This window comes from Mercenaria mercenaria, chromosome 5, assembly GCF_021730395.1.
Source record: "Mercenaria mercenaria strain notata chromosome 5, MADL_Memer_1, whole genome shotgun sequence".
NCBI classification, from domain to species: domain Eukaryota; kingdom Metazoa; phylum Mollusca; class Bivalvia; order Venerida; family Veneridae; genus Mercenaria; species Mercenaria mercenaria.
Window position 1 is genome coordinate 11,374,114 of NC_069365.1, and position 19,416 is coordinate 11,393,529.

The 19,416-nt window shown below is 32.5% G+C and overlaps 1 protein-coding gene and 1 long non-coding RNA gene across 4 annotated transcripts in view; both read right to left on the minus strand.

Moving 5' to 3' along the window:
* The window catches only part of LOC123556442 (uncharacterized), a 468,205-nt gene that overhangs the window by 420,634 nt on the left and 28,155 nt on the right, over nt 1-19,416 (minus strand). For all 3 annotated transcript variants that reach the window (XM_053542660.1, XM_053542659.1, XM_053542658.1), the window contains exons 4-9: nt 17,268-17,468; nt 16,717-16,962; nt 15,970-16,170; nt 2,930-3,073; nt 2,582-2,719; nt 1,594-1,731 (exon numbers count right to left, since the gene is read on the minus strand). In XM_053542660.1, the coding sequence (XP_053398635.1) occupies nt 1,594-1,731; nt 2,582-2,719; nt 2,930-3,073; nt 15,970-16,170; nt 16,717-16,962; nt 17,268-17,468 (1,068 nt within the window). The remainder of the gene's footprint in view (nt 1-1,593; nt 1,732-2,581; nt 2,720-2,929; nt 3,074-15,969; nt 16,171-16,716; nt 16,963-17,267; nt 17,469-19,416) is intronic.
* Nucleotides 8,398-9,993, minus strand: LOC128556863 (uncharacterized). Its single transcript, XR_008370878.1, has 3 exons — nt 9,717-9,993; nt 8,953-9,125; nt 8,398-8,625 (listed from the first exon to the last, which is right to left on the minus strand). It is a non-coding gene; the product is annotated as an uncharacterized LOC128556863 (long non-coding RNA).

A 19,416-nucleotide genomic window follows, 5' to 3' on the forward strand; every position in this document is an offset into this window, starting at 1 on the left:
TGTCCATGATGTATGAACAATATTGACTACATGTATATTAAACTATGTTATAACATAACACTGATGATATTGTGTTCTTGAAGATGGAGTGATAAAGTTTAAATTTCTAAAGACTGTCAAGTGGTTATGATCTACAGAGACGAGGTTGTGTGGTATTTTGTACAACATTATTTGGGATAGATGTATTCTTCTCTGTTCTAATGTCTGCCATTTAAGAGTTTCAAACATTGATGTTACGTTGCTTTTGCATGGGTATTCATTAATAACATATCTGGCTGCAGCTCTTTGTACCTTTTCTATCTCATATGCTAAGCTTTTCTGCCCTTGGTGCCATGTGGTATTCTAACTGTGAGCGGACGTATGTTTTGTAGGCAGATTCTTTGATATTACGGTTGTTATATTGTATATTTCTTTAAATGAATCTGAGAGTGTTACTAGCTTTTGAAGATGTAGTTTCAAAACTAAAGTCATCACTAATGGTAATAAAAAAAATAGCATTTTCTGTAGTGTTTAATTTATATGGAAAGATGATATTTTTTCCATTTTTTCCCATTATGGAGAACATTTGTGTCAAGTAATAATAATCTCCCTTATTGAATGACAGAGTTACTGACCAGAAAAGAAAAGCCCTACAGACCTTTGACCTCCGTCAATGACCTTGACCTCTGAGTTAGGGGTAAAATATTAAGTAAAGGACTTTGTCTTAATGTGGTAAACATTTGTGCCAAAATATGTCAAAATCCCTTTAATGATTGTTGAGTTACAGATCAGAGTAGGGAAAAGCCATGGTGGCCTTTGAACCCTAAGTGTGAGCTTGGCCTTTGAGCTAAGGATTTGGGTGTTATGTATGATATATTGTCTCATCTAAGTGAATATTTGTGCCAACCAATATTTAAATTCTCTTTTAAGTAACAAAGTTATGGGCCAGACAGGAAACAATCATATTGACCTTTGATCTACAAGTGTGACTTTAACCTTTGAGGTAGGGTTCCGGGTGTTGCGCATGACATGGTGTCTGATTTTGGAAGACATTTATGCCAAGTAATATTGTAATCCTTTGATGAAGATAGAGTTCCAAAGAAGTCACGAAACAGACCCTGTTCATGCCATGTTAACATCTGTCTGCGACATGTTACTTTGACATTAATATTAAAGGAAGGGGTCTGAAAGTTATGCGCAACACAATATCTTATTACGAGGTACATTTGTGCCAAGTAATATTAAAATCCCTGCATAGCTTGTTGATTTACAGACCGGACAGGAAAAAGCCATGTTGACATTTGACCTCCAGGTATGACATAGACATTTAAGTTATTGCTCCTGGTTTTAAGCGTCATAGGAAACATTTGTACCAAGCGGTATTAAAATCCCTTGAAAAATGGCTGAGTTAAGGACCGTACACGAAACTGTGAAAGGGCGGACGGAATGACAGAATAACGTAACGACGGACTGATCGATAGACGTAAGGACGGAAAAGCGCAATCCTATAGTCCTTGGTTTTCAACCAGCTGGGAAATAATAAAGATACAATTCATGTTGTTTGATTTAAACGTAATAGCCCATTTCTAAGCAGTGTTTATTTATGGAACATACTTTCAATGCATAAAAAAGGTTTATATCCTGGCATGCATCCAGTCGCGCATTCACCAGTTTCTTTGTTGCATACAAGCTCATTCTTGCAATATCCACATGTAAAATTACAATCTTGACCAAAATACCGATCATTGCATTCTGGAAAAATAAAATATTCGATGATAAATTTCAGGTTTGATTCACGTTTAAAACATGTTTTATTAAATATCTAAGATCTTTGAATATAATTATTACTTGCATTTGATTTATTATTAGATATAAATAGCATACACGTAATGCTAAACAAACGCATCATCTAACAGGAATATACCATCTCTTCCAACAAAGTTGTAAGCTTTTTACGAGCTCTAACTTTGCATGCATATACATTGTCTTGTTCCATTAACAAATTATTTCTACGTACTGATTACGTAGTAAGAAAACATGTTACAAAACATTATATCAAAAGTTAGATAAATCAAGGTAGGACTGCATGTTTGATAAACCGGAAGTAAAGGCGTAGCGTTATTTATCTGGATTGCTTAGAATAAAGCCAGTACTCGGTGTCCGATATGAAAGTCCTTTTAATAATAAATGGTATGCCGTTAGAAAATGTATTAAAACGGCAGCCGCACTATCTATGAAAGATGAAATATAACATTAACTTAAATAATACCTATTATAGTAGTGTCTAAGAACATCCTGTAATTTGCGGATCTCTTTGATCATGGGTAAATATCTCAAAACAAGAACTATGCGCGAAAAATGTTATCAAAAATGTAATTTATTCATAGGTGTCCGTTATGAAAACTTGTTTGAGATCCAAAATTTTCAAATCTGTGTAGGAAAAAATCGAGCACACAACCCTAACTTTTGAACAAGAAATTGTGACCCGAACGTGCAAAACTACATGAACAATACTGCTACAGACTAGGACTGTAATAATTGCTGATTTGAGAGTACATAGTAAGTAATGTCAAAGGCCATGTCAAAGATGAAGTAAACTTACCGTGTACACATAAAGGTGGAATCCACCCAGGCTTACATGAATTAGGGCAGAAGCCTTCAGATACACTGCAAGAGTCATTAATCTTGCACTGGCCACATGTGTTATTACAATAAGGTCCCCATTTTGTATCAGGGCATTCTGAAAATGAATGAGTAATATTATAACGTATCAAGTCAACAGGCCTGAGACTCTTGGTGCAGGCCGAGCGTGTTCATTTTAATATGTATACAAATTGGGTACATAGGAATAATACAGCACTTAGAATCAACACATATCAATGCTTTTCATTTCATTTAGATATTAGAAAATGTTTTATGAAAAGCAAATATTGTGCACCAAAATGTTTACCAATGTTGCACTTTCCGTTGCCGCCACTCCATCTTCCGCTACATCCATGAGGACACGCTCCCAGAATCTTGTGTTGCCCAGTTGTCTGACTGCTACACATACAGGTTTCATTACATTCCCAACCACATCTTCCAGGAGGACATTCTGATTGTTGAAAATGGGGAGAATGAATACCTGATTATTTAAAAGACTGCTGTTATAAATATTCAACGGGTAGAGTTTAGGACTATCAAAGTTTAAGTTTTTCTGTCAAATGTCGACAATTATTATGAAGAAGATATTTTTTGGCTTGAGGCAACATTTTGGCAAGTTAATGTGACAGTTTGTTGACATATACATAGTTATTTAAGAAATACGTAGCGCCTTTGAAGTATTATGGCTTTCAATTTATATAATAATTTTATTCGGGATGTAATGACAAAAATAACAATATGAATGTTAGGTTTGGAAATTATGTGTCAAAATAAATACTGCCGCCTAGCGTGAATCTGGTAGAAAGTTACCTGTATATACGTCTTTCATAATGTTTACAGGTAAGTTATTTGTTGTCGGGTCATTTTTTCATGTTTTATATTGGATTAAGGGGTATTAGTAATATATTACCACCATCCTTTCCCTCAGCTGGAAAAGACAGTCTTGTCTGTAATTGCAGGCTGATAAGTCGACTCGACTGGCTTTTCTTGTCCGACGAAAATCAGGTTTTTATGTATTATATTACACATGATTTCCTATAAAATTATTGTGTGGAAGAAACTTTCCGCTGATCTTTGCTATGAATTTATACCTTTACAAATATTGTTGGTTTGTTCTCTGATTATGTAAAACTTTCAAAATATATTGATACGGGGATAGGATATGATGACAAAATGATAATTTTCATTCTTGCAATAATTATGTCAAGATTTACGATATATGTTGAAATAAAGCGGCCTCATTCCATTTCATAATGTCTTATAGTTTTATTCTAGTTCAGTTATATGAATTTTGCTAAGTAATGGCTCATACAATATGTTTGCAGCTTCGCTAACTTAAGCTTACACATTATCCATTTACAGCTTCGGCCGGTCTATGATTGCCAATGCGGAGGGAAGGTGTAAGTTACTTAGGATGAAAAGGTTGGTACTGGTACAGAATCTAGGAACAGATATGTTGGTTGAACTCAGTTGCAATTAAAAACAATATACTTACTCGTCCTTGATAAACATAACGGTTGGCGAACGAGTGGTAGAGATCAGTAGGTTGGGTATGATTTGAGTCAAAACAAAAATGAACAAGCGAATAAATTATTGCGATGCAATACAAAGTCCCCTACTAGAAGGCACCTAATTTTCTCTATTGTTATTTATAGTAACAACAAAGGGAAGTTGATCCTAAACAAATATTTTATATATAAATAATATAATATCTAGAAGGCACCTAATTTTCTCTATTGTTATTTATAGTAACAACAAAGGGAAGTTGATCCTAAACAGATATTTTATAATATTTTAGGTGTATGACAGAGTTATTGACCGAACAGGATAAAGACACTGTTGACGACCTTTGACTTCCAATTGTGACCTTGACCTTTAAGCTAGTGGTTCGGGTTTTGCGCATGACACGTCGTCTTATCATGGGGAATATTTGTGTCAAGTAATAATAAAATCCCTTAATGAATGACCAGAGTTACGGACCAGAAACGAAACAGACCCTGTTTATGTCATGTAAACATTTGACTGCCAAGTGTGACCTTGATCTTTGAGCTAGGGGTCTGAAAGATGTGCATTACACATTTTCCTTTTATGAGGTATATATTTGCCAAGTAATATAAAAATCCCATCATGGATGGCAGAGTTATGGACCGGACCATTTTGTGTCGATTCGCCGTAAAACCCAACTCACTCACTCACTCACTCCGTTTCGACATTTTGTTTAATATAAAATTCAGCATATTTCTCATAGAATGCATATTGTACTTTTTTGATATTTCTTTTTCCTCTGTTAATAACCTTCAAACACGATCATTGACGTCCATTTTTATGAACCGCGATTTCACATCTGTCAGACGGTTTTCGTAAATCGTTCAATTCTTTCTACAAGAATAGATGTGCTTTTTTCTTGTGCGTGTATAATCTGTGGAGATCATTTTAACGTAAAAGACGAACAGAGCGACAAATATGACGTTGAGTTTTGAATAAAAAGTTTGCTTTAATCGTGTCTCATGTAAAACCCAAACGACAGACCTTAACCAAAAATTAACAATGAAAACTTTATTTTCTGTCGATTAAAGGAAAAAATATGGGGTCACCGAATTCATTCTCGCTTAAATTACATTACCTTACCCCTATCCCCGAATCACAACATAACTTAGTTTGCATGTTTTAGTGATATATCTCTTCTGAAATCTTAGTATTTTACACTCTCATTCATCGGAGGCTCACTACAGACATGAATCGAATCAAGGTACGTGAAAAAAAGGGTTTTGTCTTCAAAAGAGGTCTTTATAACTGTAACTGGTGACCTCAGTGCGAAATGGTTTTAATGTAGAATCTTTCTTATTATATGTTCTAAAAATAACCTTAATTTTATTGGCCGAAACTGCTCGTCATCTTTCAAAATATAGTTTCAGTCACAACCACTTTTTTTTTTCTTGTTTTGTTTTTGTTTTGTTTTACTTTCTTTAGGCCACCTGCTGAGCTCAGTAGAAGGAGCGCAGATCTTTAAATCGTGAGTTTGATCCCCTGGTAGGGCGTGACAACTTGATAGAAGGCACGTGTCCGAAGTCATTCGTCCTCCACCTGTGAATTATCTGGTGAAGTTGGAAGTTACTTGTTGAGAATACAGAATCCAGGAACACTGGCTAGGTTAACTGCCCGCAATAACATAGAAAACATATAAACCCAAAACAATTTTTTTTTTATTTTATTGGAATATCTAATAAATAGTTTAAGCAGAATGTTTACTCGTATTTGTGATGCTTGATAGGTTTCTAGCAACACCCTCTGTATAACAAATATACTCCGTTTCGCCGCGGTTATTCGCAGGGGATGTACTTTATTCGAAATCGGGTTGTCCGACTACTCTCCAAACAGTCGAAATATTTCCCAAACGTAAAATTTGTAGCATAGTTAAATAAATAAATAATGTTTATTCGGACATGATGATATAATTTCATGATTTTAAATTTTCTTTTTTTAAGTTGTATTATATTTGTTTGTCTCTATGCTACTACATGCATAATATAAGTTCTTTATGTACCGAAATAGCGGCCGGTGATGGAATTCTGTGCAGGTAATTGTTAAAATTAAAAGGTTGTGATAATTTAGATAAAGGATTTTAATTATATTCCGCCGATTTCTTATCTATTTTTGTAAATGTGCAACGATACAAGACTGTTCATGTATTATCATTAACTTGCGAGATAAATCATTTCAATCTAAACGTTGAATGAAATCATTGTACAGTGGTGCAGTTGTATAGGAATCCTTTGATTAAATTCTACTTAAAATATTAAGTTTGTCTTTATCAAAGAACATAAGAAAATCCATTAAATTACGCAGTATTTTTTATCTGGGATAGGGGTGAGCAATGTAATTCAGAGCAACGGTAATGCGGTGTCTTGTTAAATTGAATATAATCTATTAAAATCTGAATTCAACACTGAAATGATTTCGCCGAAAGTAGCCGAGTCTTAAAGCGTATTTTGATTTTATGGTACTAAGAAAAATAATATAGTAGATTTATCGAAATAAGAGGAGATACTGGAAACAATACTCAATTGTGCCATCTTGTGATTTGGGGGTTGGGGTAGCGTAATGTAATTTTACGCGAAAATGAATTCGGTGACCCCATAATTTTATTCTTTCAATCGACAGAAAATAAAGTTTTCATCATCATGTTAGATTTTGGTCAAATTCTTTGATTTGTGTTTTAAATGAGACAAGAATAAAGCAAACATTTTATTCAAAACGCAAAGTCATATTTGTAGCTCTGACGTCACTTTAACGTTAATATCGACATTTACGTGATAATGATCTCCACAAATTATACACCATTTTAAAGACATTTTGAAATGAAAATAAGATGAGTAAAAACAAATCGATTCTTGTAGAATGAACAGAACAATTTACGAAAACCGTCTGACGAACGTGAAATCGCGGTTCATAAAAAAGTTGATGTCAATGGTCGTGTTTTAAGGTTTACAGAAAAAAATGTTACAGAAATATCAAAAACATAAATACGCATTCTATGAGGAACATGCTGAATTTTATATTAAACAAAATAGTCCACAGCCATTTGTAATCCCACTCGTACGTAGTGGAGAAATATAGCCACATATACCAAATTATTCCTTGGTCTAAGACAAAAACAATGTGTATGTATCTCTTCTGGGGACCGCGACTGGATCCGGAAATGACGTCATCAATATGGCGGCCGATTACGAAAATAATACTGCTCAATAATTTCTGAAAAAAATCAGTAAAATTGCTTAAAATATCAGAAATAATGTCATTAAACAAGCCATTGGGATATTTCTAATATCTGTATTAACACTTTCTCATGAAACAATATATACAATTTATTTTAACGGTTTAATTTGTACCCCACCCACATAATTTATAATGCATTTTTACACGTCGCTTCTACCTCTTGATATTAACTATTTTCGACTATTCTTATGGTGTTGAATTTGAAATAAGTTAATTTCCGAAAGTTACAAGAAATATAATATACAATAAGGGAATATGTGTTACCAATATCTGCTTTTAGTAAGTACCTAGAAGGAAAGGAATTTGAAATGCAGTAAAAATCAATGTCGGCATAAATAGTTGTATATGCTCTTATTATAAGATAATGTGCATTGTTTGCAAGTTCATTTTGATTAGATTTAAGCATGATCAAGACGATTATGCCAGTAGAAGTTTAACATTTTTTTTTTAAATTAATGCAAGTGTTAAATTCATGATAGTCTTCTTAATTATTCTGAATTACTGGTTACCCAAACGAAAAAAACAGGGTAACAAACTACTATAACAAACAACTAATCGTATACAGTATACCATTAGTATAGAATTAGTAAAAATTTCACATGCAAATGAGCTAATAGTATACTATAACAAACTACTATCAAGATACTGTTACTAATCAAACTGTTTAATGATATGCAAATTGATTGCCACGGATGGTCAATAGTATACTAAATATATACCGTTAATAGTATACTAATTATATACTGTTAATAGTATACTAATTGTATACTGCAAATACTATATCAATTGTATACTCGTAATACTATACTAATTCTATACTGTTAATAGGTTATTTCACAGTAGTAAAAAAGCCACTTTAAGTATTCAACTCGAAACATAAAAAGATGATACATAGCAGAGAATTCTTTGGAAATTATTTAATTCACAGAATTCAAAATAATAACATAAAAAATGATTTTTACATGACAAATTAGAAACAAATGATAGAAATACCTTTGAAGCTTTCTAATCTGCTAAATATATATAAAATTCAAATTAAGAATTATTCCATTAAATGCAACTGCCATTTAACACTAGAGAAGTATACACTGAAGTCATTTTCACTGAATATTTGTTCTTTTTTTGGCAAACTTATTGGCATATATCCAATTCTTTCTGTTATTGCCAGATTCCGCCTAGCATCAGTTTGCTGCACCATACTTCTTTTACACCACATTGTCACATAGTCTGAAGTTGAAAGAACATTTACAATATCATAATATGTCTTGATTTAATGTAAAATGTTTAATGTGGTAATAGAAAATTGCACTGTAACTGTAATCAACATTACCAAAATACTCATTATGTCATCGGTCTTTAGGATAATTAGCCGTTACTTACCAAAATACTCATTATGTCATCGGTCTTTAAGATAATTAGCCGTTACTTCCACATGAAGTTCAGTGGATTGCACTAAATGTAAATTTTCACCATAGTCAATGTTCAAAAATTGTGAAACCAACAAAAAAAAAACCCCTGCATTTATCAAACGTAATATAAAATATTTATTTTTACCTTTCAGGTCTTCCACTTTCATCGGGTTTTAGGGTAGTCAGTGTTTAATCGCCAAGGTTTGATTTTCCCAGCCCAATGCCCGTACATGCAATCATCTCCTCCAATATGAAAACAACACTTGATAATTTATTGTCCGGTCGGCCATCAGGTCACTTATCGATGATCAGTCTTATCTGCAAAAGTCAAATAGATAAGACAATTGATGCAGCTGTTATTTACAAATAAATATGAGACCATCTCATCTAGTAAAATGATCAGATGAAAGAAAATAATACAACCGAGTCTGCAATGTTCAGTTTGCATTGTTCACGGTGCTTCCGAGGAATCTACTTTCTTGATTTTATTTTACATAAGTTGTAACACATTAAACAATGAACAAGTTAAAGATATTAATCAAAACTACATACAAAAACTACTATTGAACAATCGTTTACCTATGTAAATTCAAATCTAAAGGCAATCCTCTAAGTACGAATCCGTGGGGGACGAAACGGTCAAATGTTTCGGACTAATATTGGGCAGTGTAGCTAATTATTTCGCATGCAGACGGAAGAAATGATACATTGTTACATATCATATGTAATAATATTTTAAATTAAAGTCAAATAGTTGTGTTTAAACTAAAGAATAACTCGTTTTCTTTGTGCTACCGGCGCTGTAATAATTTTCGATCTTTCGTACCCTCTGTTAAGCTACAAAAGATTTGTAAACTTCTCGCTAAGGTTTTTAATTCTGAATTATAATAAATAACTTAAAACACTCACCACATGCTATGGTTAAACAATCATTTCATTTTTAATCGTTTCCATGCTTTTGAATCAACAGTTATATTGATTTTTGACGATATTGTGTATCCTATTGTTTTCACAAATTTCAAAATGGCGGCCGACCTGAAAACGTGCGCGACCTTTGGGTTTTTCCGAAAGTTGCTATTTTCAGAAACAGATGCGACCCGGTAAATAGTGTTTCCAAAACAAAAGTTTTGAACTAAATTAAAGTTAAGAAAGTATATTTTGCATTGATATGCGAGGCATGTCTGAAAATTTCGTATTTTCTTAGAAAAACAGGTGATACTTAGGGGGACTATTTCTTTGCGTAGAAGTGTTGTATTGTCACAAGCTATAAGGCATTCAAATTCCCCCTTTCTGATTGGATAAGTAGTCATTAACATTTATAGCTCGATTGTTTATACTTTATTACCAGTCATTCTGCAAGTGTACATGTGTACTCGCAATTTGCTGCTAGATAACAAGATTATAAATCCGGTAATAAGGCAATAAAAGAACAAATAAAATACATATTGTAAATAATTTTATTAGCCTTTCAAACATTAATATTTTGTTTTGATTTAGTGTAATTTGATGATTTTACATGAAAATGTTTCGGCTGGAACAATCTTCTTCCCAGGTTTAGGCTACAGCCTACAGGTATCCGGGGTGTTTACCTCGACGCCAGCTGGTGTCAGATTTCGAGATCTGCAGCTTGTACATTTAAACATAGTTAATATTAAAAAAATGTATTTTATACTTCTTTGATTGAAAGTACATTTTCATTGCTGTAAATGTTTCCAAAATTTACTGCTGTAAGAAAATAAGAAAGATGCATGAATCTAAAACAACAACAACAACAAAAACTGTTGCATTAATTAGAAGATTAATAATAACAATTTTAAAAAGATAATAAATCAAACCTGCATGAGTTTTCTTTAAAATCCATTTGAATCACCACAGTTTAACATCTTAATCCTTATACAACTTATTAGAGAATGCACTCAGACTCCACATTAATAATAAATATCCTAGCAATCCCTTAATTACAGAAGGCTGTAAATTTCTGTCTGTAATAAAACAAAGCAGAGATGACCAAAAATAATTGTTTATTCCTACAATTGTTCCTGTGACATAATCTACCAGGGATATGTATGAAAAAGATCAGATTCTTCTAAAGTCTTGCAGGGTAAAGTATAATGGTATACTAATGGTATACTCAATATTTTACAAAGTATAATGGTATACTAATGATATACACAAGCAGGGTACAATGTATAATAGTATACTAATGGTATACTCATCATTGTTTATGAGGGAGTATACTATTGACGGTCAAATAGTATACAATACAATGCTATACTAATTCTATACTGTAATAGTATACTAAACAGTATAGAATTAGTATAGAATTGATATAGAATTAGTTGCTTGTTAAATTATTTTTTTGTTTGGGTAATTATATTCATTAAGACTTGACATCAACACTGAAAGTGTTCTACTTAATTTAATTCGTATTCAGCCCAGTGATAACAAAGCTATCTACAAACAATATTATTCATTACTCCTGCATTTAAAACGTTCTGAGTTTAATATAGACTTTCCGCAATTACGTTCAGCTAATTGCAGCAGGAAGGGCATCATGCAGGGGCATGTGGTAGTCATTTCATTGTCTTTTTTCATCATTCCTTCTCGGCAACTGAAAGTATTTCTCAAAAGATCCGATATGTGATATACTCTGCAACGCCTATTTAAACCGTAACACTGCAGCAATGCATGTATAGTTTAGAACATGATAAATACATGAACAAAGTAAAGCATATAGACAGAAAGCTCAAAACGTAAAATAAAGGAAAAGAACGAAGTGCGGCAACGCCTTGGAACGGTCAGTTGTAAAACAACGCTGGTGTGCTTAAAACAGTATTTTGGCAACAATGCTCACACTCTATATCCCTACCATATTCCAATGTGAGAGAACAGTATACATGAAAGTAAGCCGTCGACTGCTGAATGTCTTATTCACAAAAGGGAAACTAAAGGCACGTTATGTGAAAAAACAAAAATGATTGGGTAAATATCTATATGAAAAACCTTTGGTCCTTTAGTTTTATGGAGTTCATTTAATATCATCACAATAGAATTATTCCGCTTTAACTGGTGCTAAAGGGCGTGAGGGTATATCACCTTTCTAAATCTCTCATGAACAAACTAAGTCAATCGAGTCTTCTATTATTTTGATAAGATGAGTTCTATACTTTCAAGGGATCTTCTTGCATTTTTTAACAAACTATTTGCCCATGTTCTCCATGCCGTTGCAGAAAGAAAAACAACAGCAGAATATTATTAAGGATCCGACGAATCAGGAAAGCAAAAACATATCAAAGCAGCTCAGTATTAGTGGACTTTAAGAACTATCATGGCGTTGTCCACCGCTTTCGTTAGACACGATCAAATAGGAAAATCTAGCATCAAGCTGACAAAGGACTGAACACCAAATATGCAATATATCTCTAAATAAGTGGGTCAAAACCGCATATGATAAAACATTTCATCATTTTACCAAATACAATTGTGAAAATTTCCATTGAATTTGATAAATAACTATTGTTTTGATACACTTAGTAACAGAAGTGTTTTAAATTGCTATTAAACGTAACACACACACACTGAATTACGATACTGACATTAAGTAGAATATTCTCGCAGTTGATAATAGCGGTATTTCTGCAAAAGGACATATTGATAACGTTCATTGAATTCTTGAAAGACGCTCTTGCAAAGATATGGCGATTAGATGAAGATAAAGGAAAAGATATTTATTAAACGTCACATTTAACCGACAGACAACATGACATACAGCTATTGTGAGACAAACCACGCATCTAGTAACAAATACCTACCTGGTCCGATATATTTCAAAAAGTGTATGGGGAACATCCTCCACCCATCTAAATAGAATAAAAGCTTGGGTAAATCAGTGTACTTAAATCAATTTCAAATATGGCGATACATGTATGTCAATCCCAAGCGGTGCAGTATTGTAGTCTACATTTAATAACTATACCTCCCTGGCATAAGAATGTAAACTATATTGTCCGTATTTGAAAACATCATCAAGAATCCGTGAATTATTGTTGATATAGTAACCACAGCTAACTGTTTTCAAAATCATACGAAAAATATCTGCCACAAACTAGGCAGAAATAGTTCACACGGATTACTTATTACATCTCGAAAATATGCATTCCCAAACCGGACATCAATGTTGTTCAATAAGGAGAGGGTTTGACAAACTGCTTCACACGGTCACATGAACAAATAGCAATATAAAAAAAGAGAAAAGGCTTTACTGAAATTAAACGCATAAAATGCGTTTAATTTAAGCAGTTCCTTCGTCATTCATTAGATTATTAGGTAAATAGGTATAAAGATTAAAGAGTAAAGAAATCATATGAAACAATTAACAGCACACCTTGTAATTACTGGATTTTAATTTTTCTAGGAATGTTTTTTTCAGAGTTTGTATATACTTTGTCGCAATATCGTTTCACGCGAGGTAAAATATCAGTTAGGCATGAAGTTATACGATAAAATAAATTAGTGTTGGTACATGTAAAAGGGTTAAATTGTCTATGAAACGAGCTTAATGTGATTGTGTATGCATTTAAGGAATCCATCATAATCTTGCTGATCATCTATGCGAACTTTGAAATACAAACTTCAGGGATGTGATTAGAGGCCAAATCCTGTTCAGAAGGACTCAAGGGGTAGGCTTAACTACTATAAATTTCCTTATGTAAAACGTAAATATAGACCTTTTTACACTGACCCATTTGCTTAGCAACGGGAAACAATTTTCGCGCATGCGCACTCTACGTAGGGCAAAAAGACATGACTGCACAATATAAATTAAGTTAGAGATATATTCTATTCTGGTCTATTCGATCAATAATGAATTTGTTTTACAGTAAATATCCGCCGAAAGACAAAGGAAAATATATATAGATCTTTGCAAACCCACAGCTTTAACTAATTTGCATTATCATTGATGATTTTGGATTAATCAAAGAGTTAAAAAAGTATTATATACTTCTTTGGATTAATGGACTATTCATTCGGCAATTTTGATGTTAAGAAAAATGAATAAACAAAATTATATTTTCCATGAATTTATGAAGTAATAACAAAGATTTTGATTTATTTTCTAACGTGACCTCCCATAACTTACCACGTGTCGCAGTTAGCTTACATGATACTTGAATTATAATTAAAAGCCGAAGTTGAAAATAAAATGTTCAATTAATAAAGTTCAGCCTTTGGTTTGTATCCGATTATACTCAAAAGGGGATCAATTCATTCAGTATTCAGAAAATAATAATAATCATCATCATCATCATCTTAAAATTATATCAGGTACTTTCATTCAGTGTGTATAGTTTAATATAGTCATTGATTTGATAAATATCTTAAGAATTTAGATTTTTTGTAACTACACTTTCATCGTTTAAAAAGGAAATGCCCATTAAAGTTCCAAAGTATATTCTTATAGATTTTGAAATACTAAATATCACGTGAAATGTTTTTTGTTTTTTGTTTTTTTTTGGTTCACAAAACAGTTCCGCCACGTGATATATTAAACTGAGTGCGTTCTTTAATGACCGAAGGCATTAATGTATATCACATCAAAGCCATCTTATTTGCTTCAGTAACTTTTATGGTCCGCTCTAATTAGGAGACACTCTCGACATTAACTTACGGTCTTGATTACCCAGGTGACCAATGTTTTATCATGTCAATTGCATAATAGTTACACAATGATTTCCGGCATATCACTTTTAAACAGCAACTTCAGTGGTATAGAGCCGCGACCCCAAAGTATGTAGATGTCATTTAAGGCGGAGAAAAATATATATTTTACAACTATATGAAGTCGTGGGAAAATAGATATTATGAAAAATATGAAATTTTTAAATGTAAGGAACAATTTTATATTTGTATGATGTGTGGAATATACTGGAATTGCATGTTCTTTTCTGACGAAAATAAGAAAAAAGCAGTCGTTTCAGGTAAGATATGATTAATTAACATACATGTCCTTTATCAAAGTATACTGTATAATAAATTACTTGACTGAAATTATCTTTATAACGGCAAAACAATTAGTAATATAATGATAATTTTATGTAGATTTTCTTATCGTTGAGAGTTCTTTTGCCACACGTAAAGCGCGCATGCGCGTTAAAATCAAAACATCCATGGATTAGCGTAGCAACCAATAAATTGTGTAAAATCATCTACACTGTAGGCGTTAAACGACGATGACATAGACCACCTAGTATGCTGGTCTAAAACGTACATAGAGAAATCTTCTGATGATTCCTTTCGTAGATTTCTTTAACTCCGGTTTACGGGGAAGTATGTATTAACTAGATACATCAATTTTAATAGGAGAATCTGCACTATGAAATAGTTTACGTTTTCAAGCTGTTATATCATTAAAAACAACATTCTTAAGATTGCATTATGTAACAGATTTTTTTTCTATTGATTTTGCGTTCTGACCACATTGTCGGGGCGTTAAGCCGATCTGACACACTCATACAGATAACAAGGGTATATAGATATATATAATTATGTTATTTGACTATGGAAGTGATAGAGTATTATACTTTTTCTATTTTAATCGGGCATACTGTGCCATTTAACCGCACTTAATACCGTTATTTAGTCATTTTCGTCATTTTTGATATTTATGGATATTTTTCATTTTAAGCATAGTTAAATCCATCTTATTTTTCATAAAAGTGTTTTATCTGCTAGAATGAACATTACGTTCACTAAATATATCAGTTTAACAATCATATCATAGTTTTCAAAGACGTTGTCACCTGTAATTATTCAGCAGTCATACATTTTCTGCCGTTCTTATTTTCTCTTTAGCCGCCATATTTATGACGCCATAACTTTTTTCAGTCGCGTGTCTGGAAAGAGATACATGGGAAATTACGATAACTTACTTCAATCTACAATGTGGTATAGGTCTTTATATTTCTCGATATTTTTCTCACGGCGGCCCATATTCCCACAAATCGACGTGTACTAAAATGTCAAAACGGACCCAATAACTTCAGACTAGGCGCATTCCCCCTAAAGCAGGAAAATCATAATGCAAGGCCTTTTATTACATTATCTTTTGGAAACATGTTTGTCTAAAATACAGTCATATGCGTGATTGAAATTTAAATACTACCTGCAAACACTTCGAATTCACAAATAACGAAAATGTTCCCTGATCTTTCCACCCGAACAACTGAACCAGGAACAGGGAGAGTAAAATTTGTTGACTTAGGGTTATATGCATCATTTGAATCACTAGGGTTATTGTCCGTATATACTGGATGGGTTTGTGGGTTAGAATCACCCACTTTTATAGTGTATGCTTTGGACTGGCCTGAAAATATATAATAATATACAATAATAATTGTAAGTGTGTCCGAGTTATAATTGTACGGGTAGATTGAATGAATTAAGACTGTCTATAACAATATATTTTTAATGATCAGCTACGATTGCATGTTGGTTAACTGCAACGAATTTAATATATAGGCGGAGCTTAGAGAGTCCGGCTATATAGATTGAAAGATAAACTCCACTTCAGTACAATACAATGAAAATATTCTTGGGTCGGCCACTACTTTAAGTTTTTGAGGCCTATTTGGTGGTAGAATTTGAAAATTCTAATTCTGCCTTATGGAATAGTAATGATATACAAAAGATTATTATAATAATGTGGAAACATGTGAACTTGTTAGATACATCATAAGATTAATAAGGATAGAATTGTATGTACAGGTAAGAGTGAGAGCGTGTTCGATGTTTCTGAACATATTAATTACTGATATTACATAAGTCAATTTCATTAGACGAATTGTGATTGAATTAATTTTTAATGTTTTTCATACAACTCATAACAACACTCAAGGAATGCATCACTTACCGATATGATCTAAACGACCGAAGAAGTTAATTCCCTGTATATCAAAGGCAGTGTCTAAGGTAACATTCCACCATAATTCCCGTATATGTTTGTAATAATCTTTCGTGGCCGCACAGGTTACGTCTTGACTTTTACCAGGAGGTGCTATATTACTGCCATCTACTGCATGTGACGACTCCCAACGAAATCCATCATATTTTAGCGTAGATTCCATAGACGTAAATTTGTTGAAGGAAACCAGACGCCCTGAAATATTATTTATAAAAAAAGAGTAGAGATTGTGTACCAAATAATTTAATTCATATTAAAAGCAATCACACTAATTTTGTGGTCAGTTACGACGTATTTGATATAGTTATTACAAAATTTACTTTATTGTACGTTCTTGTTACCCAGATACTGGTGTTTGTAGGCTTGAGTTTTGTAGTCTTTATTACAATATTTCTGATAAAATATTGAGATATATTGATTAAATGATTTATTTCTAGATGAATAATGTACATATATACTTGCCGACAGTTAGTACAGAAAACAAAAGACACCAGCCATACCTCCAAATATTTCCACTTCACATAGAGTTAAAGACGGTGGCTCAGTCTCTGCAAGTTTAATTCTAACGAACTTTCCAACTATTGGTCTGACACAATTTACTTTCATGACAATATCCCCGTCAGCATTAGGTCCATGTTTATAGCAGACATCAAGGTCAGAGGTCGTGTTTCCAATTTCAACAGAATAGCCTTTAAACTTAGCTACCAAGAAAATAATTGAGATATATAATCGCAGTCTGTTAAAACAATAACTGTATAAATGTGATCAAACTCGCAAAATACTAACACTCTGAATAGCATTTCATAATTCATATTGTATTCACACTAATAAAAGATTCATTTTATGCAAGCTCCGTAGCATTAGCTCCATATAACCAAGGTATATATCTTACACTCACTTTATGAGCTCTGTTTGATGATGTAGTAAATCAAATCAAAAACCAACACGTATCTTTGATTGAAATATGTCATTTAATATCTAAATGACGAATTTGAAAACACAATTAACAATAAATGGTTCTGTTACAGCATCATACATAATATGTGATAGGTGACTAATTTTATCAAGAAAAGACAAATATTAACAGTTGATATGCATCATCAAAGGTGGGGATCTAACCTTTATGCCAATAAGCAATGAATGATAGTCTTACATCTAAGAAAATACTGAAATACATATTCATTAATTAACAATGATCAGTATAATATTATGTTGAATGTCAGTCTTATAGCCAAGAAGTAATGGCACAATGACTAGCATTATAATAATAGTACGATGAATGTCAGCCTTATAGTTAAAAGTAATGATATCAATATATATATATAATTACATGTGAAGTATCAATACAGCATTTATAAATGTATGTTGAATGTCATTCTAACAATTAATAAGTATGAGAAATATCTATTATAACAATGACTAGCATATGTTGAACATCATTTTACAATGAAACTGTAATGACATATCTATGAAGACAACAAAAATGACTGGCACATGTTGAACTATCTACAACTATTGGTATACTGAGCATACTAGGGATGGGAGGGAGGGTTTGAAGTTCTTGATAATTTGCGCGTAAGCTTTTCGTGCTCCGCAATTGAATAATATTAAAACCCGTACCGTCCCGTACTTGCATAAATATATTTATTTTTCAATAAATCTGCATTTATGCAAGCTCCGTAGCATTAGCTCCATATAACCAAGGTATATATCTTACACTCACTTTATGAGCTCTGTTTGATGATGTAGTAAATCAAATCAAAAACCAACACGTATCTTTGATTGAAATATGTCATTTAATATCTAAATGACGAATTTGAAAACACAATTAACAATAAATGGTTCTGTTACAGCATCATACATAATATGTGATAGGTGACTAATTTTATCAAGAAAAGACAAATATTAACAGTTGATATGCATCATCAAAGGTGGGGATCTAACCTTTATGCCACATATTGCAAAAACATAATAAATGGATTTCATTTATTAAGTTATTAGCAATAATGCATATTATTCAATTGCGGAGCACGAAAAGCTTACGCGCAAATTATCAAGAACTTCAAAATTGTCAATAGAAGAGGTTCTAGCGCGTACAGTTCTGATGTCTTACTACATTTTGATGTACAACGCAATGTAATGTTATGCTGCAGACATCGCCGTAGTGTACAACTCGGGACAATCGTATTTGTATGGTTTTAATTTTCTTTATTCGTACTCGGTCATTTTCGACCCAGTATTATAGTTTACTTGGAGCTAGAGATGTCTTTGTCTGCATTTAATTTTCTATACTACCGCTTTTGAACTTCCTTAGATTAATGTTGTTTTGAAATCTATTTATATATTCCATTGTAATATATGAACAATGTTTGTGTTTGATATGGAAACGTCATTACTTTGTAGAAATATACAATGTTAAAAATGAGATGTGCAAGACTAAGTGTTTTGGTAACGATTATAAGAATGACTTAATATTCTTGATTTAACATTTTGTGTACAATAACAAAAAACAATGTTCAATAAGCTTTGTTTAAGTCAGGTCATATAAATTTAAAATAGCTAGTATTACTTTACTGATAGTGCAATAGGCTTAGCATAGCTTTTCTCGGGGCAGTTATTTTGACATTTATATTTGTATATATTATAGAA